The sequence below is a fragment of the Acipenser ruthenus genome, chromosome 20, assembly GCF_902713425.1.
Source record: "Acipenser ruthenus chromosome 20, fAciRut3.2 maternal haplotype, whole genome shotgun sequence".
Taxonomy (NCBI): Eukaryota; Metazoa; Chordata; class Actinopteri; order Acipenseriformes; family Acipenseridae; genus Acipenser; species Acipenser ruthenus.
Genome location: NC_081208.1, coordinates 1372561 through 1397217, shown reverse-complemented (window position 1 = coordinate 1397217; position 24657 = coordinate 1372561). Strand labels below are relative to the sequence as shown.

At 40.8% G+C, this 24657-nt stretch overlaps 1 protein-coding gene across 4 annotated transcripts in view; it reads right to left on the bottom strand.

The window, feature by feature from the left end:
• Window positions 1-7151: 7151 nt before the first annotated feature.
• The window catches only part of LOC117963761 (cytosolic acyl coenzyme A thioester hydrolase-like), a 62789-nt gene continuing 45283 nt past the window's right edge, over window positions 7152-24657 (bottom strand). For 2 of the 4 annotated variants that reach the window (XM_058993050.1, XM_058993052.1), the window contains exons 9-10: window positions 21951-22135; window positions 7154-8081 (exon numbers count right to left, since the gene is read on the bottom strand). In XM_058993050.1, coding sequence (XP_058849033.1) covers window positions 7983-8081; window positions 21951-22135 — 284 coding nt within the window. In that variant the 3' untranslated portion in view covers window positions 7154-7982. Of the gene's footprint in view, window positions 8082-21950; window positions 22136-24657 lie in introns of all 4 variants that reach the window. The other 2 variants (XM_058993051.1, XM_058993049.1) reach the window with 2 other exon arrangements.

Below are 24657 nucleotides of genomic sequence, written 5' to 3'. Positions count from 1 at the left end.
GGATTTCGGGCTCCGTTTTCCATTTGTGTTCATTCTAAATGTCTATGAGGCGCTTTTGCGATGGATCCAAACACTTTTAGCTGTCTCTTTCGAAAGGGTCTCCTCTATTTTTAACTCAAATTTTAATTAATTCCCACAGATAGACTCGCCATCCTTTCCATGTCCATTTTCTTTTTTTAAAATTCCAATTATCAACCATTTTCCCTAGTAATATAAATTGCATATATCACCCCACACTTATGAAAAAGTAAAACTCAGCAATTATTAGTAACATTCTGAGCAGGGGTTCAAATGACTGTTTGAATGTTTCCATGCCACTTTTGGTTTCCAGTGTAACTTGTGACTGGTTTTGATGACAAACAGCTGTGATGCTTTTGTTCACAACACAGGTGTCCCCTTCATAATGCCCAACTCATTTCGATAATTTAAACATCACTGTAAAGGATACTGGTCCTAATTTGGATTCTGCAAGGTTAAGAGGTGTGTACCATGTATTCCTCGGAGGCTGCGAGCTACATGCTTAACATACTAATCAATGAGAAAATCAGGTCAGGATTGCTGTGCAGCGTGAAAGTGTGCCTCTTGCTACGTACACAACATTATTATCATCAGGGAGATGAACAGGAAAGATGTGAATGATGCTTTAGTCTCGCATCTGGGAAAACTGAGGTGTAAAATTAGGTTTTGAAAGATGCATATTTGCACAGTGATCGGTTAAAATAGCCTTTTACTGACTATTTTTTGATGTGTTAATATTTTCAGATATTTTCCAATATTTAGGGCAGCAGTGTGGAGTAGTGGTTAGGGCTCTGTACTCTTGCCCAAAAGGTTGTGGGTTCAATCCCCGGTGGGGACACTGCTGCTGTACCCTTGAGCAAGGTACTTTACCTAGATTGCTCCAGTAAAAACCCAACTGTATAAATGGGGAATTGTATGTAAAAATAATGTGATATCTTGTAACAATTGTAAGCCGACATGGATAAGGGCGTCAGCTAAGAAATAAATGATAATTAAGATGCAAAACTGAAACACCCATTAATGTCTTAAAATCGACAAAATATACACGGGCTGGACACATTTAAAACTGTGCACATCTGATGAGTTCAGGGTGCCCAGGACAGTGCCCATTGACAGTGTTATGGTGGGTGTCTGTACGACCATACATTACAATGGAAGATGTAACCAACAGATATGCACAGCACTTCAATTTGGTCAATAGAAGAGATTATAGTAGACTTGATGTTATAATATCTGGGGGCGTGTTATTTTAGAGGGCTTGAATAGGGATTCGCGTCGAGGTGAATGTATTATAATAGTTTTTCATACTATCAAAGTAGTTCTTCCAGCCTTGCATGCAGTGTGGCATGTAGCATTGTAACACCCTTTGCAGTCTCTCAATAGGAGTAAAGACTTGTATGCCTCAAGCTTACTGCGTAGGCAAAACACAAACCCAGTGGGGATAGAATGAATGCTGTTTGACTGTAATGGTATTTGAAAATCAATACTGCAGAGCAGCTTCACTGTCGTTAGGCCAATATTTAATACAGCATCGGCTTACTTGGTGAATGTTAAACGGCTCTGTTGTCTATCTTATCCTATTTATATCTCAGCCAAAATAACTCATCCTTCTAATGGTCATTTCAGTTTGAGTTTTTTTCTTCTTTGCATGTGTTTAAAGTTTACGTGAGGTACCGTTTTAGTGGGTGATGCTGGCAAAGAGAATACGCCAGCAGAGTTCAAATAAATAAATGCAACAGCTGCAAGCATTTCAAATAGGCGATGCAGACTGTTCAGGTTCGCTGCAAATACAACATTCAGACACCGGGGGGTGGTGTATGCTATGCAAAACTGATTTAAGCAAGTGATTAAGAATTTGATTTAAGCCATAATCTTCAGGGTTTTTTTTTTTAACATCCCCATTTATAAAATGTTCCCCAAAATATTTTGAATGGTTAATTATTTTTCCAATATGCATTTAAATCTCTGAAAAACATTTTATAATTGATTGCAGCCATTTTAAAATGTTTGTATTGAGAGAGCTGTGAGGAGTGCGCTGTGAACGCACAGCGTCCCTGGAAAAATACAATCACTCTGCAGTCCGATGAGCGAGGATTATCAGGGACAAAGCTCAGGGTTTTGCAAGCAATTCTATCTTGACGTGTGTGTGCAAACAAGGGCTCTGTATTTGTGCGTCTCACAAAACAAATTGCTATTGAATCAGTTAGTGGATACAGTTATTACTACTGTTGTTCTGCTTTAGAAATACTTATACAAAAATCAATGTTGTTAGCTGTTGAAGAACAGCATGGAGAATTTCATTTCGTTTTCTTTCATTTTTTTTTATTTCACAGTTGGGTTTGCACTGACAGATTGGATGATGATCTCTCCTTCGGGGTTTTTTTTTTTAAATGCTTTTTTCTCCCCTCTGTATCGACAGCAAAAGTCCATTTTGAAATGTGATCACCTTTGACGCTATGTTGCACTGCATCCGGACAATTAATCCAATAGACTTGAAGAGTGAGATGCACGTTTATCTGTTTAGGTCACACGTCAGAGGATCCACTTGCATAACGAAGCAATCAGACCTGTTTAAATCATTTCAATTTGAACTGATCTACCACAGTACTAACTTGCAATGTAAAAATGTTTCAATGAAATGTGCAGCTAACCCCCTTTCTTACCTCACTGTGTCCCATAATAAATTTGGAATATATTTAAATAATGTACCAAAAAGCTCTTCAGAGCAAACCGTTGTGTCTTTTCAATGGATCTAAACTGTGTCGCATCTAAATATTACAATCCTTTTTAAAAAAGTCTGCCTCTGCCATTTTCAAAAATTTTGCAAACACTTTCACTAAAGAGACTCACATGCACCGTTATATGTTTTTCTCAGCCAAGGTGCAGACAATGAAATCATCTCAGTGGTGGTATTACAGCAGCTGAATAGACCCTATCATGTTCTGTAATTATTAGGACAGAGCAGGGGCAGTACAAGCAGATCATTACAGCGACTGTTCTTTCAAGCACTTTTGTATTCTAGTTTAGTGTTCTGCCTGCGTCGTGTTGAAAGATTACAAGACGTCTCTCTCTAGTCTGCTGTAACCAGGGAGAATGCTGGGCTGCACTGTAGCTCAGACATTGTAGATAGCTCTTTGCCCTGAATAACTAAAGCCCCAAAAATGAGTGAGTCTACTTTTAACTGAGACTTTACAATGACCCCTTAAAGACGCTAGTGCCAGGTAAATGGAAAAAAAAACTGTCTTTGGCTGTCTTCTTCCTTATCATGCCATTTCACGTTTTTCTTTTTACCTTTTCGTATTATTATTTTGTCCTGAAGTATCAGAGAAAGAAAGGCCTTTTTTTTCAAAGAGGACTCGCTGACCTGGAAGAATCCCAGCCCACTCATTCCCAGGGCTAAAGGCAGCCTGTCTTTACTTTCTTAACACAATGGAGGGACTCTGCCGCGTTGGGAGATCCTGAGGATTCTGATTCTGCAGTGGAAGGACCGGGCCTGACTCACTCTATCTGTAAGAAAGTCCATTAGAATTACTATTCTCCTGTGAACCTCTCCATCTCTCCGCCACACATTTCATTCACACTGTGAGAGGAGAACATTTTGAAAAGCACACAGCGCTATCAAAGGACTCCCAAAAAAAAAAAGTGTAATTCAATTTCTTTCCCTGTTCTGGTCGGATGCATTGAACGACTGCAGAGATGCAAGATCAGATACCACACCATCAATTCATAAGGGATCTTTGTTCAGATGATGTCAGTAATGGCTGATCTGATTAATTAAAACAGGGCGCTTTGTTCGTTAAGGTTTTGCAAATCAAATGCGGTGCATTTAAGTCACAGACTGTAAACCATAGGTTCGTCCAATTTGAATGCTTTTAAATGACTGCAGCATTTGAAACCGCCTCCTTTTATATCGATTGATTAGGGTCCCAAAGGTTTTTATTCTTTTTGAAATTGTTTGTAATGCCCATGATGAGTTTATTCAGAACGTAAAGGTGAAGATGTCATGTTACTCAAAACAAGAGGAATCTCTTTTGGTCAAAGGCATCTCTAGTGGGTTTCTTACTTCCAGTGAGCCTCATCAGTCTTTTAAATGACTGCCTGCTTGACATAGAGGGACACACACAATCGATGTGACTCCCCTCCCGGGCAGCAATAAACAAACACTAAGAAAAAACAAACAAAGAGCCAGGTTGCATGTTTAATTAAACTAGGTGCCTTTATTTCCTCTTGTAATCATGAGACCTCTGTTCAATAAATCAGGTACCAAACCATGCAAAGAAAAAAACTAAAGAAAAAAACATTCTATTGTGCAAAAAAAAAAAAAAATAACCTTTATATTCCATACCAGTATCGTGTATTATAAATCCATCCAGTGGATTTTGGTCGAAACTGGGGTGCAGTATTGCATGATGTGATTGATCTGTTTAAAATCAATCAATGACCTTCATTAGTAGCAACATGGAAATACAATGCAATACAGTGAAAACAGGTTTTAAAGGTTGCAGTGCTGAGATCGGCTGCTGTTTCAACTCATTAAATCAGACCCCACTGTTTGGAAATGCTTGCTGTGTCCAGGTAGATTTGGAGTGCTGGAAGCAGAGACAATATGCTGGCAAGCCATCTCAGATCACAGCAACGGGGGCAAACAAAACATGAGACTGTTTACAGATGGGGAATTAAAATCATGGTCCAGCAGCAAAGGTTTGTCAGTGGAATTGTTTTTTATCCTGCAATACAGTCATTCTTGCCTCGTTTAAAATCTCCTAGTTTTGTGCTATACATACAGTAGTGTGCAAATTTATTACAACACCTCAAGATCTGTAATGTATATCCTTTATATACCTACCTGCATGAGAACGTCTGGGTGTGAGAATTTCTATTTTTCAGTCAGCAGTCAGTGATATAGAAACACGCTTGTGTGAAAATGTTACACCACTTTGCATTTTAATTGGGTGTCTTACACAGCGTCTAAAAAGTCTCATGCATTTTATCATGTGTGGCTCTGTGTTCCCTTTCTCTTACTATTTTAAATGAATTGCATGTGTGGCCTATTGAAGTCATCAATCAAATTAGACAAGCACTAATTTGCCTATTTTTGAACATTTTCCAAGATTTCCAGGTATGGTGGTTTGATTTGATACACACGATCAAAACAACAGACTCAAGGAGGTGTTTTACATTTGCATGCTACTGTCCATGCATAAATACAATTTTACAGACAGAAAGTAATATGAAGAAAATACTATTCAGCCTTTTTTTTTTTTAGCTGGAACCCCCCCCCCCAGCATTAATGCAATGAACAGAGAATATGTTTAATTTGATAAGACATAATTGATGATGTGCCAGTTTGATTTTAATACACAGTGCTCCCCGGTTTTACTTCTTGTTGCATGGGTTTATAGAACCCCCAGACCTAATGGAATTCACAGGGAGATACAGACAGCAAGGCTGAAATATATTCCTTCCAGTGCAGCTACAGCTAGCGCTGAGATTGCTCATTTCTTTCTATGTCTGGCCCGATTCTGCATATTATTTAAAAGAAAAGCAATAGTATGCTTGCCATGAGCAATTCCATTCAAATCTCGTCCACACCAGTGCTGCTTTTATTTTCCTTCTTTCTTTTCTCTTTTTTTTTTTCATCTGCGGTAGCTCACTTTCTGCCAAATCATTTCTTTTGAAGTCCTACACCACCCACTCAGGGTAACAGCATGCTAGGGATGCGGCTGGTTGTACAGTGGTACCGTGAAGAGAATTGGCCGGCGCAGCTCTTACTGTATACAGCGAGCCTATTTTTAAACACGGCAGACTGTGAGCAGCTTCTGTTTAACTTAGTGTGGGGTCAAGCTAATTCAATGCAATTCAAGGTTCTGACATGGAATCCCAAGAGAAGTCTGATTTCTGCCAGCCAGCAGGTAATAGCTGTAGAATGTGTAATATAATATGTGCTCCCTATATATATGTATATATATATCATATTGTAATTGTAGCAGTGTTACATCTCCCTTGTTGAGTAGCTACAAGCTTCCTGGGAAATGATGATTCCTCAGGGTGATAATTGCAAGGAAAGTCTCTGAAAGAAACCTCTTCAAAGCAACTGTGCTGATTGGTAGGCAGGGTCGGTTTCACCACCATAACTCACATTCTCCTCCAGGCTCTCTGTCTCAGTTTGGTGAAGTGGATCTTTCAAATTTGAAAGGGAACTCATTGCAGATGCTTCATCTGGGTGCATCAGCCCTTAACCAAATGAAAGCACAGATCTCTACAACTTTCGAGGAGAAACAAAACCTGCTGTCTGCTCAGTCCCTAGACTCTCTTACGTTTCTCTCTCTCTCTCTCTCTCTCTCTCTCTCTCTCTCTCTCTCTGTTTAACAAGAGAGCTACCCAGCGACTCCAACAAGTAGCCCCCCCCCCCCCCCCCGCAGGAAGCAGGAATTCAATGTACGGATTGTAAATACGTTTTTTGTTTCACGGTACAGACGCCTGGCTAAGCTGTTGGCATTTTATCTCGGGAGCCACTGTTTGTTATGATATATGCTACTGTTCTTGATTACACAGACTTGTTTCTGTGTTTCTGTCCTTGGATGGAGGAGGGCTGAGTGTTTTTAATTGATTTTTTTAATTTTATTTTGTTTGATGTCTGCGGGAACAGAAAATGGGGGGCATTCTGTCCCTGCCACCATTCAAACTGCACCTAAGGGGGTAACAAGGTGCTTTAGGGTAAAAGAAGAAAAATGATGTTTTCTACAGCAATCCCAGCTGCATTCCAATGCAAGCTGTTTCATGGATCCCTGTCCATGTCATAAAGATTGCAGGGCTATAAATTGGTAAACACAAACATCTTTATATCTCCCTTCCCCGGAGTCTTCCCAAGTTCTAGAGACAGCAGCCATTATTCATTCAAATTGATGCTCCAGTGCTCCAGGCAGAAGCCATGTCTCTCAATTTATTACGGATTTTACTTCTGTTATCAAGCCACTGTTCACTGGGAAAGAACTCAGAAGTGATTAACTGAGAGAGAGAGAGAGAGAGAGAGAGAGAGAGAGAGAGAGAGAGAGAGAGAGAGAGAGAGAGAGAGAGAGAGAGAGAGAGAGAGAGAGAGAGAGAGAGAGAGAGAAGAGACAGAGATCACCAGTCTTCACAAAAAGTTTTTTTTTGGAACAGAAATGCAACAGTGTGTTAATGATATCCAAACTCTAAAATGAACTATTGAGGTGTATTCAGAGGTTGGATATTTGAAAGCTTTCAAGCACAGAAAGAGGAGAGAGAGATATGGTCCTGGTTGAACCATGTCTGTTCCTCGGCGGTAAGATCTTTATCCAGACATTTAAATTATGTGCAATTGTACGCACAACCCTTACCAAATCGTCCGTGGCACAAGTGTACATGCCTTGAGGGAAATGGTAGCACCAGAGCAGCTACATTGGTACGTGACTGACCGGCTGCCATTGCTAGAATGGTATCACAATGGATACTTTTCATGTTGTGATATTACAAGGGTACAAACCAACAAGTAATTGTTTGCAGTACAGGTATTAATAATGGTATCTCCTGTTACTTGGCTGGTTACACTTACAGCACCACCTTCATTAATGAATCAGTAAACCAGACACAAAGGAGTCAATGCAGCCTTATGAAGGTGGTAGCATTTATGTTATTTTTCCATGTGGCACAACACATATAATTTAAATACTCTGCACATAGTGGTTCAAGCCTTTCAAAATAAAACATACTTTTAAGATGAAATAAGATAAAGCATTTAGTTTTGTTTCTGTTAAATACACATGTATATGCTTTGGTATACTGCACCGAGACACAATGCACACTTAATAATAAAACAATACTTTTTCAGGTAGAACTGACACGGTATTCTGGTTGCTTGTGATATACGGTTTCTCTTCAGTGCTGTTTTTCTTCTGGAAGGGTTATATGCTGTATGTCTTGATTTGTCCCCGCCGGGTGAAAGCTCACTGCTGGCGTTCCTGCTCCGCCTGTCTCTTGGCCTTCGTTTGCAGGTATCGGACTTTGCCTTCTTCGAAACGCTTCTTCTCTTCTTGGGTTTCGAGCTGTGAAACAGAAAAAGACGACAATCCATTAAAAAAAAAAAAAAAATAATACATAAAACATTAGGAGCGTGGAAATGAAGTCGCTGTGGGATGCTGCAGTGTAAGAAAGGAAAAAGGGTATCACTTTACATTGTAGTTACTCAGTAAATACAGGCGTACTTACACATAATTACAATGTTATCGTGCATTGTTACAATGTACTTCATGTGCAAATCTTTTTGCACTTTTGTAGGTACACAATTGTATCAGAAAAGGGTTCGGTTTAGGGATAGGGTTAGGTTTAGGGATAGGGATAGGGTTATATCGTCCAAACATATTTACACATAAAGTATATTGTAATGACGCATAATAACATTGTAATCATGCGGACGTGCACATGTATTCACTAAGTAACTACCATGTAAATACACAGTAATTAGAGACACTCAATGTAAAGTGTAACCAAAACAAACAAAAACATTCAGCGGTGTAGTGAAACCTGGAAGGTGGGCACCGGAATAACTAATGTTGATCTGAAAACAGGTGAACCTAAAATAGCTTCTGAGAAAAGCTCCCTGACAGCACTATGAACAGAGATCTGTGTGTGTGTGTGTGTGTGTGTGCTGTGAATGGGATTTTAAATGCAGACTCGTACAGGTTATTGAGTCTGCTTCCACTCAGAGATCTGCCAATAGCAGCAGGTGCCGGCTGTCAACACTCCCAGTGATGGGAAACTAGTGCCGCGGGTTTGCTGTTAATTAAGCCCAGTGACGTCTCTTGATAAACTGCAATTACACACAATGTAAAACAGCGACGCTGAAATCAGCCGGAAACATGGGTGTCTAAAATGAAGATAAGGAAGCAGTTGCGAGCATAAGGAATACAATAATCTTGTGTAAACTTGCATTTTGCATTACGCATCGTTAAAGAGTGGGTAACACTGTGAATGTGGTCAATGAGCCGCAGAGAATGCACAGGAAAAAGCATCGGGAACTGGAACGAACGACTGCAGATACACTGTGGGAAACTTGTAAAACGGTTGGCTCTTGAGTTGCCAGTTGAGCGTGGCATGGGAGCTTTGATCTGTGGTTTGTGGGTAATTCCATCTCCAGTGCGAATTTTTGCCCTGCCACATGTATCAGCCTTGTTGAGACGCATGTAGGGAGCGGTTGTGTTTCTTCCAACAATGTTTTTTTCCAACCGAGTGCTGTATGTATCCCAGTTTGTTTTGCCTGGACGTCTGCCAACCCCCAAACCTCAAGTTCAACATAAACTCAAAATTCCACGGTATTCATCTGCTTCTCTGGCACCCTGCCCTTCTTATTTAAAGAACGATGTCTTGGTAATCTCGGAAATGTTCTGGGTCAAAAGGACAACTCTGTTTTCTCTTGGCTAAAGAGGCTGTCCTTCGACTAACAGCCTTCAGTTTAGGACTCTTCCAGTATGTTATATTTGCAGAAACTGTTATGAGTTTGACTGAAAGGAGGGAATTCACAAAGCCTTTTACTCCAAAACCTCATTACCACCATTTTTAAGAAAAAAGATGCTACACTGGAGTGAATTTCCCCCGACTGTGTCTGGAGTTATTACAGGTACTGCAGGGCTGCATACAGGAGGAAGCACCACCTTCTTCAATCCAATCACCCAAGACCGATTTAGGAAACCATTCCCCACACAGAGGGAATTACCAGACTCAGGATTTGCTTTGGATTTTGCTAAATCTACATATTGGAATTAGCAGAATGCACTTTGTTTTTTTTGTTTTTTCGTACTTGCTGGGGAAAAATCGGTTTCTTGAAAGAGCGTCCTATTATTTTCTCTTGTTCCCCGAGCTGGTCCTTGGGGATATTACTTCTCGCTTGTGGTGATGAGGTCACCAGAGATTATTAAGTGTTTTTTTTTTCTTGTCATCGACATAAAATTGAGATTGAGGTCTAAAAAGAATCCTAGCACTGTCATAATGAATGCTAGAGAGACAACGGTTCAGTATGTTTAAGATACCTTTTATCAACGGAAAGTGTGTTTGAAAACATACAGTGGAGGTACTTACAGGCTTTTGATGCCATGGCAACTACATTCATTTATTCCTATTTAAATCTCTCTTACTCTCTCTCTCTCTCATATATATATATATATATATATATATATATATATATATATATACACACATACAGTCTTCATTAAAAGAAGTCAAGAAGCAAGAAAACTAGGGGCACCCTGTCATCACCAACCCACCCTAGACATCTCCACCTGGGGTGTCAGTCCCATCATCTTCCCACACACCCCCCTCCGCACACTGCCATTATCTCATTACCAGTGCAAAGCTAATGCAGCATAGCAAGGAAATCGGAAAGGAAGGAGATTTCTTTGTGTTGCTTTAACTTAAAGCCTTTGAAACTTGGGTTTCTGCAGCCCACTCAGAGGTGAGTAAGGCTCCTTAGTCATCATCGCAAGCCCTGGTTTCACTTCATTAGGATTCTGAGAGTCTGCGTGTGTGGGCTTTCCAATAAATTTCTTTCAACTACCCCGCTCCCTCCCGCCTTCTCCACTGCACAACATTTCGACTTTGTGCTTGATTGTTTGACAACGTTCTTGGTTCGTTCTGCGCTCATCCACGATCACAGGGCTCTCTTTTCTGCGTGAGGTAACCACAGTCAGAACTGAACGACTTGGTCGCCCGGAGTTATATCAAAGTTTGCAACTGTTATCTGCAGCTTCGCTACGGATCCCGTGATCCAAACGGTTTACCTGGTTTTACACTGCAATAAAGAGATCTTTCCTCCAGGCTGCGAGAGAGTGGATCGCTGGGTAACTTCTTGCTGCACACCCTTTCCCCTGGGGTTACCCGTACCCCAAAACACCAATAGGTAATCAGAGCACTAAACCGCCCCTAACATGAGAAAGCACACTGTATTCAATCATAGTGATTATGGGTTATCATGTGGCAAATAGCTGTCAATCCTGGGGTACTTTAATCGAGTTTATAAGAACTCAGTTTTGAGATGGAGAAGTGCGCTGGCCAATGATAAGCTGTGCATTGTCACTGCTAGCTCTGCATTTGACCTTGAAATAACTCCATCCCCAGGTCTCCATCACTGTGGTAAGTACAAAACACTGCGCAGAGTTAAAGTGAGGGGAGAGAGAGAGAGAGAAAAAAAAAGAGCAGAATAATCTCTGTGTTGAATAAATTGAATTACGCTCGAGGGAATGAAGCACTACAGTGAGAGAGAAGAAGTGGTATGAACCCAAACTGATTAGGAATTATATTAAATAAATCATGTCGGGAAGATTCAGCAAACATGTAACGGAAAGGAAGTGAGGGGCGAGGGGTGGGGGTGCCCTCCCAAACTGAAACACAACCTTAACCCGAACCAGGACATTCTAACACTGAACCCCTGAAGCTGGGGGTTAAATACATAAAGAGAGTCATGTGTGATACTGATGGGGTTCTGTACGTGCCTGTTATGTTGATTTACTAAGTCTTACTGCAAGGTATCTGGAGCTGACTGGTACTCATTAAAACGGTTGACTGAAACTATTACAGTATGCCAAGAATGTGGCTACAGAGGTCATATTGGGTTAGGGTTCAGAAGCAGTGACTTCTTAAAAATACATTTGTAAAGACTTGCATTTAGTTGTATTTGCACACCTTCCAGGGTTTACCTTTATGCATGAGTAAAACATGTTATTTTATTTTTTCATCTAATGAGGTGTTCTGCACTGTGCAAATGCATTACAACACCTCAAGATGTGTCACTGATATCCTTTATATACCCACCTGCATGAAAACCTCAGGGTGTGAGAATTTCAATTTGCTATCAGCAAATCAGTGACATGGCACTCACGTGTGAAAATGTTAAGACCATTTTGTGCTTTAATTAGGCATCTTAAACAACTTCTGAAAAGTCTCATGCGTGTTCCCATTTGTGGCTTCTATTTTAAATGAATTGCACGTGTCAATAAATTAGACAATCACTCATTTTCAGTTACAGTGGTTTGATGTCATATGCACCACAAATATAAACTACACAAACAATGGGGTGTTCTAAAAAATGTGCGCATTAGTGCAGACTGAACCCCCCCAGGCACATTGGCAGGGCAGTATGTGTGTGAAGAGGGGACAACAGGAGGCTGTCACTATCTGTGCCATATGGATAATTGAGTGCAGTATAAACCTGGGCCGTTTCTCTGAGCATCTCCTCTCTGCAAAATCTGGCATGGCTCCCGGCTGGCACAAGTGCAGCACACACAAAATAGAGGCACACACCCTACACCTTCCTCGCGCGGCTGACCCTCTTCTACCTCAGGGTGGAGCTGGCTCGCTGGGACATCTTCGGCATTTCCTTGGAAAAATTGGGTCTTTGTTCCTTTTAATAATGTTCCGCTCTGACAGAAATACGCTGTCTCGCCTCCTCTTTAATTAATGAACTTCAGTGGTTCTGACAGCATCCCGCGGAGGACATAATAATTCCTTAACGAGAGCCTTCGGGTGTACGGACTTCTTAATTATAGCAAGCATGCAGGGAACCTTGCTCCCGTTCGTAACAGGAATCAAGAGGAGTCTTCGGGCAGCAAAGAGGGCAATTAAAACACATGTCGATTTTGTTAATTAACACAATGCCCAATCAGAGGAACACACGGTGCACAACATGGTGGCCAGTTCTGTTAATATGCAACCCTTTCTGCCAACACAAATCCTCTTGCGCTTGAAAGCAATGGAACAATGGGCAGGCCAACGGACATCAGCACGACTAGAACCCTCATAGTAGCAAAATTCCAGGTCATTTCAGCACGTCCACAGTTCCGTGTTCTAGTCAGCACTGCGCAGTAAATCCATATAATCAAAAAAAAAAAAACAAGCAGCAAACAAGCCAATGCTTTGTGCTTTCAAGACAACAACAACAACAAGAATATCGATTTCATTTTCAAAATGCACTCAGCACAGCAAATAAGGCCGGGGTGGTGGTATACAGTATTGCTGAGCAAATAAGAGATTACGATAAATGGATGGCTCAAAGCTGTTTCTTTTTTTTTTTTAATAGCAAGATGTGGGTACATTGCTCTGCTAATCGCATTTTATGTGTGAATTACAAGCCAATACTGAGCCTGTTCCTAAAAAACAAACAAACAAAAAAAAACGTTTCTTTACATAATTAATGTGGTTTATAATAATGATACAAAAAATCTTCTGTGTATTGTACATAGAAATTATTTTCAGATTATTCTCATCTTTCCTAGATTCTATTTTAGGGGTCTCCGAGACGGTAATGGATGAAAACTGATAACTGAACAGAAATCAGATATGGGAGGGGGGGCCCAATCCTAAAACATTTTTTTTTTCCCCAAATGGATCGTAAGGGGATCACTTTTTGCCATCTCAGCAGATCTGTTGAAACTATCAGAAACCCAATCCTGGCCTTGTTACAGTATATTAAAAAGAACTGTGGTCTTCAAAGCTCTTTGATCATGAGTACGGTCGAGTGCACAATCATTTGTCTCACTTAACATTTAACTAACTACGTAAAAGAAATGATATTATCAAACAGACCACAAGCAGAGTGAGAGGGCAGAGTAATAGATTGCAATGGCTTTAGCTCCAGATTAGGTCAGGTCATGGGCACAGCATTCTGGTCTCCGGGGCACAAACCTGGCCACAGTATTTGAACATTTTCGACAGGGGTTCTATGCAGTCTGCATTGTTATAATGAAAAACTATAAAGCAAAGTCGTCTTGGTGCACCACAGGGAACTGATTTTGATGGACTCTCCTGTCCTTTAGTACAGTGAGTTATTGCAAACAAATCCCTGATATTCCCCAATGCATTCATTCGGACTTGACTGCAAGAGAAAACAAAAACAAGCCAGCAATCCTCGTTCTCTCTCTGCCTCTCTCATCACCTCTCACTACCACTAAAGCAATCAATTCAACAACCTGGTATTTAAAGTCTTTTAATTAGCCTTTGGCACTAAACTCATCAAAGCTATCATTTCTACATTACCGCAAAGGCATTTTTTAAATCTGTCACAGCTGGAAGTCCTACACCTGACACACAGAGAATAAGAGTGTATTTTCCCCATTGTCATTAGAGGGACAGGGTGGAGCAGTGCAATGTCACCGATAGGACTGCAGTGATAATAAAGAAATGCCGGGTGTCAAGGAAGAAAAATAAAATACAATGAAAACGCCATGTGACAGAGAGATTGGGCATATTGAAAAAAACAAAAAAAAAATATGTTAATCAAGGATGCTTCACATAACCGCCTGAGGACCTCCAAAGGATAGATTTTTCGAGGGAAGTGCTCTTATTGCATTATTCGGTTCTTTTGTATTTTGATCACAGGACAGGTTTAAAGGGCTTGCAGTAATAAGACAGTCACCCACGGAATGAGATTACTCGCTTATCTCAGTTTGCTACTGAATATGCAGTCCTTTTATACATTGTAGTGCGTCAACGCCTGGAGTTCAAACAGTTTGCTAAACCTCATTCCTATTAAAGTCTTTTCATTGTAGCAGATGAAAGCGTAAGAGTGCAGAACTTCAGGGTCCTGGGCTTTCCGATATGACGGCTGGAAATTGTTCCCCCTTTAGGGTGGTGTTGTTTGCCTTAGACATAACCATTTTATTGAAACGTTTTTGGTATATAATCATTAAAACTTAAATGAGCCAGAATGTGATTTACAGATTTTTAACAACCAAGAGATTATAATAAACTAACAGATACAAAAAATAAACGTATCCTTTAATGAGTTGCCCACATTGAGCTGTAGACCTGGCCTGTTGGGTAAAGTTTTTCGTGCCAGCAATGCCACTAATGATCCTTCCACCCACACATTAATGGGAGGTGGGTGTAAGAAACCATGCCTAATTAACGAGGAGCGCTGGAGGAACCTGTGGATTCACCTCGTGTTGGAACAGGACAAGGCTCTTCTGAATACCTGTGCTGGGGAGATTATTACTGCTCACATGTTCTGGTGGCTTGGGTCAGGCGGTGTGATTGTTAGCCTCGGCAGAACAGCACTGAAGGCTGGTTCATACTCACTGGGGTCTATCTGAATGATTTCACACAGCCTACAGGATAAGCCATCATCAGGTTTTGTAAAATTGTGAATAAAGTGAATGGAAGTCATGCGTAGATCGTGCATTATTGAGGTAGTGTGGATAGAGTATATTCTTTAAACTCCGGCTGCAAAGTGGGCATCATTCCACCATATTTTAAAAAACTTTAGTGAAGTTATTAATATGAGAAGAAAACTGCACAGCAGAATAACTGTAGAGTTAAAGTACACCGAGCTCTCAAACTAATTCCTGTAAATCTCACCCCTATCCATAACTATACAAATGAACTTTCCAAAAGCACTCCTTCCAGATATTTCAACACTGCAAGAAAAAAAAGAAGATGATGAAATCCTGATGAAGTGGCTGGCAACCCAAAACTCATTTCATTCGGTGCAACTTAAAAGCAAATAAAAGGGCTGAGGGATCAGAGGGAATGAGTGCTGGCACTGAGGACAAAGCTTGTTTGAAGGTCGTTATCTACTTCATAATAATACCAGTAATAAGCCAGGATAAGCAGTGGACAGGACGGCAGAGGACTCCAGACAGCGCCTCTGTGCAGTTGTGTCTGCAAGGCTTGCTCCAGGCAGAGTAATGATAATGATGCGCTAGGAAAGCCTCTGATTATGATGGATGCACCCAAAGTAGTCTGTGAGAAGAAACAGATAAAACTATGAGAACAAAGATTAATGGCAGAGATGCTGCCTTACAAAATGACCTGTTCTGAATTGAAATATGAGAGCGAGCGCACACCCACGCGGGCTAAATCTAAAGGGAAAAGACTGATCCCACTTATAATCAAGAATGTTTTCTTTTTTAAATGCAGTTTTTTTACCCCACTCCTAAACCAGTTAAATAGCAGTTTGGTTAATTCCTGGTTTCACTGGTATCCTAATTAGCCTTGCCTTTCAAAGGTCATAAAGCTCTCAGAAGCTTGAAATTATATCTAAACATCTAGCACAATTGCCAAGTGCAAGAATCACAGGCAAACACTAACACCTGAAAAGGTATTTAAGCCACATCGTTCCTCTGTACACGGTCAATTTTAGTTAAATAACAGTATGAAAGCGATATTATGGTAAACTGAAGTCTATTAGCACATGGTTATACACTGTTTATTTGTAAGTTTCATGGCGTTAGCAGTCTTAGTAATTATCTGATGGAAGTGCTTAAGAAGTGAAACCTTGACAGATAATCAGGAACTGCAGCACCCTAATGGTTACAGTCACGTTACTGGTTTCCAGTGGGACAGAGAGAAGAACAGCATTTAGTTCTTCTCTTTGGCTGACCTGTTCATAATGAGGCTTGCAGTGAGGGTTGATGAGATCGGGGGAGGTCGCAATGGTCAATGCTGCGCTTCGAGTCTGAAGATACATGGGCCTCTTCGCTTATGTTTCGAGTCCAACTGTTTCTCAGTAATGCGTTTCTACACGGGGTAGGGGAACCAGTCTCTCCCCAGTATGTGTTTCGTTTTATTTTCCTTTGACAAAACTGATGCAAAATGGAGTGCGAGGCTAGAATGCATGGGTTTGTTAGCATTAAACCAATGCACACTGCTATACTCAACCATCACAGACAATGCCTGATGTGTGTGAGCGCGTGCTTGTGTATCTAAATGTTCATCAAACCCCTTACTAATCCAAGGTCATTCCCTAGTGCTGAAAAATGTATTTTAAAAAAATCCAGCGGTGACGTTATCCTCCATGGGGTCTATGTTAATCAAATCAGCCCCCGAGTTTCTTATAGCTTGCAATTGCATCCAACTTTCGGTCTTTAACAGTTTGTAATCACAAACCTGCCAAGCCTTTGTTTCAGAGTAACTCATTTTCCACTGATCAAAACATCTGCCTGCTCTGAGAAGTGAGCGCTCCTGTAAACAGCAAGGCCATTTTTTTCTGTGTTTCAATGGGGTTCAGCGGTTCTGAAAAATTAGAAAACAATTCGAAATGACAGGACATCTGGAAAGCCGGAGCTGGGAACAGAGATGAGAGTCCTGAGAGCTCTTATTCTGGACCTGAAATTGGTTCAAATGCACGATATTACCGGCTGGGAGATAGAAAGAGTCGGTAATCGAATGATGGGATAAAACTAATTTCAATTCCTGCATGCAGAGCTCTGCACAACATCTTTAGAAATGCCTCAACCTCTCTCCCCGACTGTGCCACTAGCAGCCTCTTTATTAGAATTAATTTACGATTACTTAAAGATTACAAGTCTAATATCAATGCCTTACGAGTGCTGAATTTACTGCCAGTTTGTCGTAAAAATGAACTATTTGAAGAATAGTATTTAAGTTGTTTCAAGAGTGTTGTGATTCTGTTTTTTAGAACATTCTGTATTTGAGTGAAACAATTAAAAGTGGACGAGGGAGGTAATATATGTGTGTGTGTGTGTGTGTGTGTGTGTGTGTGTGTGTGTGTGTGTGTGTGTGTGTATACTGAACCTGGAAGACAATGCATCCTTTTAGAATTGGAACTCCACCTCAGAACTGTCTGTCAGTGTTCTTAGAAGACAGAAATGTTGCATGTATTATTAAAATACTGGGTTTTCAGCTGATCAATGACTTTTGTTCTTCATTAAGTATTTCTAGTGATTGATGAGTATCCTGTTGGATCCTGATTCTCCTTGAGCTGTTTAATATATATATATATATATATATATATATATATATATATATATATATATATATACACACACACACACACAATTCTCAAACTAATAACCTAAGAATAATTGCAAGCTCTGAAATTAAATATCTGAGATGTTTATTTCTGGTTTGGTAACTTTATCGGGTGAAATTATCCTTTCTGAAAAAAAATTAAAATCTATCTAATAACAATTTGGAATAACAACCCCAGAGAATCTAGCCCTTAATCTTTCAACACAACATTAAACCTAGAGCTTATGATACTGGTATGAATACCTGCAGTGCCAATCTCTGTGTGTGGGAGTCTGCTGGAATGCCAGAGCACTTACAGCCAAACCAGGTGCCGCTGAGCTGGGGAAAAGGTCGCCAGGCTGGCATGAGGTGGCACTGGAAGTGATAAGTGGGGTGGCAGACAGTACCAGCGCTGCCCGGAGATCCAGCGGTGCCAGCAGTTTAACACAAGACTGCCATCTGGCTGGTTATCTGGCACTGTCCCTTGAAATTGTATGAAACCAAGCGAGATCACAGAACAATCTGATACAATCAGAACTTACCTCTCTCGGTATCCAAGATACTCGCATGTTGCCAGTTTTAAGAGCTGGATTAAAGACTGATCTGAAAGCGATGACCCATCTACAATATGATCTTCTTAACAATTCAACTAACATGCGCGAGAACAATTCAGAAAAGATATCCTATATATGGTTATCAAGCAGCAACAGACAGCTACACAAACACAGGCTCATTTTCATTTGCTTCATTGCTTGGGTCCCTGCATGTAGAATTGCACTGTGTTCAATTTCCTATCCGTGGTACACTTTATAAGGGATATTTGCTTTTCTTTTCAAAAGTCTTGGCAGGGCAATGTCATTTTAATAATTAAAATAATAATAATAATTTAAAAAGAAAACAAAAAGGAGATGTTTAAAAATAGAACAACCTTTTTTAATATAAAAATAACCTCAGAGTTTATACAGGATTCTCGTTCAAACCCTTTTTCAAATGCTTTTTTAGCAGACGACAGGCGATAGTGTGCATCCCTCGAGTCTGCAATTCAGTGAATCTATAAAAAGCAAATCTGAGCAATCTAGGATCACGTTGCACAACCCGGGGCCTCCAGTTCCAACACAAACATTGTTCCTATTTGGGGACCGGAGCTCTATAAATAACCAGCTCTTATCAAGGGGGCGAGGACATCGACTATATCTTATTATCTGAAGTGACAAAAGGGCTCAAGAATAAATCCCCTTTCTGGCAGCGCAGGAAAGGTCACACGCATTGCTCAGGTGATTCGATTCTCCCCTGCTGTTCCAGAGACGCACAGAGGCAGAGGAAGCAGCGGGACATTCAGCTGCTGGACTACAGGAGTCTTCTCCTCCTTTTTAATTCCAAACGCAAAGCTGCAATAGCTCTCTCAATGCAGTTGTCATTAAATTGTGCAGCATGTGGGCTATTCCCTACCGGCGAGTTTTTGGTTTGTAAAATTTCCCACAGAAGAACATTGCACAGAACTTGTTACCAAGGGGGCTGATTGCATAACAGAGGCATGGAGATTTTGATGATTGTACTGTGTGATTGAACCCCCTGCAAGAAAAGTGGAGCAGAGCACGAAAACCAGCCAGACAAAATAAGAGATTCGGGTGCTCAGGAGACAGCATGACCTCAACTGAGCCGGCAGGTCGAAAGTTTAAAATCACGCCAAGAGCGAAACCTTAACATATTTAATCTACCAATCTGCCAAGCTCTATCTATTGCACTCCCAAAGCTGTGCAGTGTAAAAGCATTCAGCATGCTGTGTCAGTAGTTAGGAGCCAGTGCAACTGCAGGAGCTTTAGCAAAGGAAAACTGAACTGCAGAGGGGACTCAGTGCTATCGTGTAGGTGCAAATGCATCCTGCCAGTGTGTGCTGCATTGAAGCCTTTTGAGACGTCACAATCCTCTGCAGCTGTCATCTTCCCCTAACACACGCCGGCACGCAGACCAAGCACAGCTGATCCTGAAATTCCTGGTTGCGATTACGGTCTGGGATACCAGTGCTCTACCCATTTTACATACAAGCAGGAACAACCAGCTCTCTGCTTACTGTACTGCCTTACTGACTGATAGAACATAATACCACCGCATGCAGCTTTAAATAGTGCACTGTTAAAGGCACTAGCCAGAACGTTTGTAGGCTTGACTTAGAGACCGATTAGTTTCAGCTAAGGATTCAAACTACCAAACCTCTTTCCGGAAAGTGACAAGTGTACTCTGCAAACAAAATACATTAGGACATGCTGCTGTAAAGTTTCTATATTACATTTTATTTATTTAGGTAGTGGAGCGGGGATTCACCATTAAAACACATTTATTACCAGTAGATATTTTCAAAGCCAGAAAGCGGACAACAGGACATAAAAGTTTGCTGTTTTAAAGCGTTAAACCATTTCAATTTTTTTCTTCTGTTGATGACAATGGAGGTTTAGCAATGCAAAAGTATTTATGCCAGTAAAATAACCTTAAACAGTGATGCACTTTCGAGGCATTTTATATTTCTCCATTAAATGGATTCACATCACGCTTCAAGGGTAACTAAGATGTAGCTCCCCCTCCACACACACACACACACACACACACACACACAGACCAGTCCACTGCAGACAGCAGCAGCCAATCCCATCCCCCCCAGGTCTCTGAGCTATAGCAAGAGGCTCTAAAAATAGACACGAAAGAAAGATTTTTCACATGAGTGAAAATTACCTGAAGTCAAAAAATAGAAGCGACTGGCCAGTCAATATGCTATTTATATCCTTGAACTAGCCGTGGCTGTATTTCTGATGCTCTCTACATGAAATGCTGACCTTAAAAAATAACTGAACATTGCTTTTGTCTTTTAATACATTTATTTTTAGAACAAAATGCCTCAAACATCCAAAAGGAAGGAGACCAACAGTATAAAAATAAAATAAAATAAATTAATAAATAAATGTATAAATAAATAAAAAGAAATTATATATATATATATATATATATATATATATATATATATATATATATATATCTATATCTATATATATATATATATATATATATATATATATATATATATATTTATTATTGATATGTTCTTGATAGGACGTTGCTTGTTCTGTTTTCACGCATGAATTAACCCTTCTCACAATCCCCAGGTGGGCGAGTAAGAGGGTATGAATGCATGCCTTATACATGTGATCAACAGCATTTGTTACAAAGGAACATGAAATGAATGTAGGTAACTAAATCCACATGAATTAACAGGGGCTGAATTCAAAATGAATTACTTCAGAACTCAGAGGAAGTGCACGAGATATTCCTGTGGGATTCAGTCGGAATTCATTCGGAATTTGCTGTCTTTAAGTGTTACCTTTAAAGGTTTTGAATCAACTCGCATGTGCTTTAAAAAAAAAACACACATGCTTTTGAATTCCTGATTGCGTTTCCCTTTGATACTTGAAATCTTTCCTCCTTTCCGCTGAAACCTGACTGGCAAACACAGGTCCGTTTAGAGCGTGTTACGGACCGTACCTGTCTCCCTGATGAAGTATGCAGTCGTGTGTCATTTCTAGGGGTTTTGGGGGGAGGGAAGGGACTTGATAATTATCCTGTGAGACGCTTTGAAATACTGAAGAACATCAGCACGACAACTCTCAGTCAGACATGCAACATTAATGAGAAAACAGCCTAATACAGGAGCTTGTTACAGGACGGGATGCTAAAATTAGCAACAGACTGGGCAGGAAATACAGCTGTGAAGGGAGAAGAAAAAAAAAAACTACACAGATTTTACATCAAAGAGATCCTGGAAGTGTCTTGTGAACTTTGGTTTTCAGAAGAGTGGAGCTGGGATTCTCGGTCATTGGATCTGAAGTTGAATTGTCTTGCGTGTCGTTAACGAGCAACTGCCTTAGAAGAAAAATATCATCTATCTAGGTCTCTGCAGCTTAACACCAGATGCAAATGCAATACCTCTTACGTGGCCAATTGATCATATTTTTAGGTCCAGTAAATGTGCAGCAAGTTTGGTCTTTGAAATTCTCAATATCCGGCCATGCATGCTGTTGATGGTGCTCATGTAATAATACAAAATAAGATACATCGCGTTGAAGGAACAATCCGAAAGCGTTTGTCTATTTAACCCTTTCTGTGCAGTACATGCATTCCCACATGCTTACCTTTAGCGTGGGGACAGGCAGTGGCTTTCCATCCTTATCCAGGGAAATGTAGGTGAAGAAGGCACTGACCGCTCTGTACTTTCCTTTCGCTGTCTCCACCAGGGGGTCTGCGTCCACAAACACCTCGATCTCCATCGACTTGTTACTGGTGAAGGTCATCCTGCCCGACACAGTCACCACGCAGCCTGGGAGAGACACAGACAGAGACACTGGGCTTCAGCACAGCAAGACAGAAAAGGGGCAAGGTTGGCCCTGGATTTGAGAGGGTATCATGCATGTTGATGTCGTCACTGGATTGAGAAGACACACATACTTATTTTTTTTTTTCCATCTATGTGTAGCGGGCGGAGGCTAGGAGCAAACCCAGCGAGCGTCTTAACCGATATGCAAAAGAGCCAGGCTCCTCTGCATTCAAGGTTTTAGAGCTTTTCAGAGCATCTCATCTCACTGACAGGGGACAGAATCAGTAACGGCAGTGTAACGCACAACAAGCCCCTTATGTTTTGTGTCTGTTGTTGACATGTAAAATAAATATTTCAAATATTTAAAAACGGATGAGTTTATACATGGTGCGTCGGGTGTCTCTTATATTTAGAGCATAGCCAAGCCTCAGTCTTTCCCAAACTCCTTTAGTGCTAAACCAACCCTCTTTGAAGGCTCATGGCCTCTGTCAGCGCAGGAGACCCAAGAGTTGTGTGTCAACTATGGGAAGCTACTGTCTCGACAGACACAAATCAATCCCATTGTCAGGTTTACGATGCCTATTACACAAACTACAGCTTTGTCAAACATGACCCGCCATCCTTTATAAAGGAGAAGGGCTGCAGAGCACTTTGAGGAGAGACAGCACAGCACTGCCTGTGTGGGATGTAGTTATTTATGACAAATGGCACAGCTGGTAAAATTGATGGCACTGCCATGGTGCCATGCTGCCAGGCTGGAGATTGCAACAGCCCAGCTATCAGCAGCAGTATACAGGTGATAATAGGCCTGGGTTTATATCACAGGAAACAGCAGACTGCTCATTCATCATTCAGCTCAATGGCAGATATGTCTGGATCAGATCAGCTACAAAGAGGGAGCCTCCACTTCTGCAGCAGGCCCTCGTGTGCAGCAGGAGGGCTTGTTTGTCGGATAAACTCCTGGGTGGGAGGGTTTTACATCATTATAAACAAGCAATTTATCTTGCATTTGCCAGCAGACCCAGCACCTGCAGCATAACTGTAACCAGAAAATAAATCTAATTACTTAGCGTCGCTGTCTTCCGCCCCTCCCCCTACCTGTATCCCTGCAATATATATATAAATATGTTTTCAATATACTTGCACTTGTTGTATCAGTCCTTACTATGTATAAAACACTCATCGAGAAGCGTTTCGACGAGCAGTCTTTTTCAAGGTCTTCAACGCACGTGTTAACTGCGTTATTATTTATGATCCTGAGAAAGATCTTATTTGAACATCGCTTTCCCCTGTATCATCATCCTTTATGTTCACGAAACACACAGAGCTGAAACACTTGGGATTGTTCATTACAAAGTTCCTCTAACTATACAGATGTCTGGGCTGCAAAACAAGCATAAATAATATCAGTTACTGAATAGAGTTTATCAAGCTACACTGTGACCTCCCGATGTGTCTGCCATCATGCTGCATGACGCATCTGCCAGGAAACGCACTCAATTGGGTGCAATTATTTTACACCGTTTTAAGTTTCTTGCCCTTCGATCTTATCGCCTTACATTTTCCACATTCGGGTCCTTTATTTTTCCATCAGCTGTATCAGAGTCACAGTCTTGTTTCGCATGCTGAGTGTAAGCTATGAACAAAAACCAAGATCTATTTATTTTCCCATGTTATTATAAAGCGTTTTTTTTCTGTAGAAAAAAACAAAAACAAACACTGAACTAAACTTTTCACATTTTTTTCTGCCAAAGGAGTCTGTTTTAGCAATTTCTTTCCTGCTTAATATCCTATTATGTGCGTTCTGTAAATATTTATTTCTGTTTGTTAGGAGGATCATTATTTACCTGGCTTACGAACCAACGTCCCTTTTAAACCACTGGCTCTGCTTCTGAAAAGACTCCTCGAAGCGGAATTTCTGCAGTGAGGTTTTGGATGGGAGGACAGCTGTGCAGCTAATATTATACACCGCTTCACATCAAGAGGTATCATCGATTTCTGCGGCATAAACACCAAAGAGCTTGTACTGGCTGGAACTAAGATTTCTTGACAGATTTGAAGTTGTTTATTTTTTCCCCTACCACTCCAGCAGTGTCTATGACAGCTTTACAGGTATCTGACCCTGAGAGAGGAGGGATCATGACAAGTAAACAACTTAGCAATAAGGATCCCAAGCTCCAGTGCTCAAGGCTGCTCTGTAAAGTTGCAGTCTGATGTTCAGTTCCCGAGCAGCCCTTGGTATACGGCAGGCCAGTACAGTTAGTCCTCGATATCACTCTGAGAAGCTACAGACAGGCAAGCTTTTCCTTGAAGGGCCATTTCCATCCTTTGATGTCTGAGTCGAGTCTGATTTCCATGGAAACTAAAGCTTAAGTTAAAATTACGACTTTTTTTTTCTGATGATCAAAAGACCTTACGTGCTGTAGCCTGTACAATCTCCTTTTAAAACACTTCTTAAATATGTAACACTGCGGCCCAGTGATTGGTGAAAGAACCGCCAGTCTCAGAACAGTCAGCTACTGTAT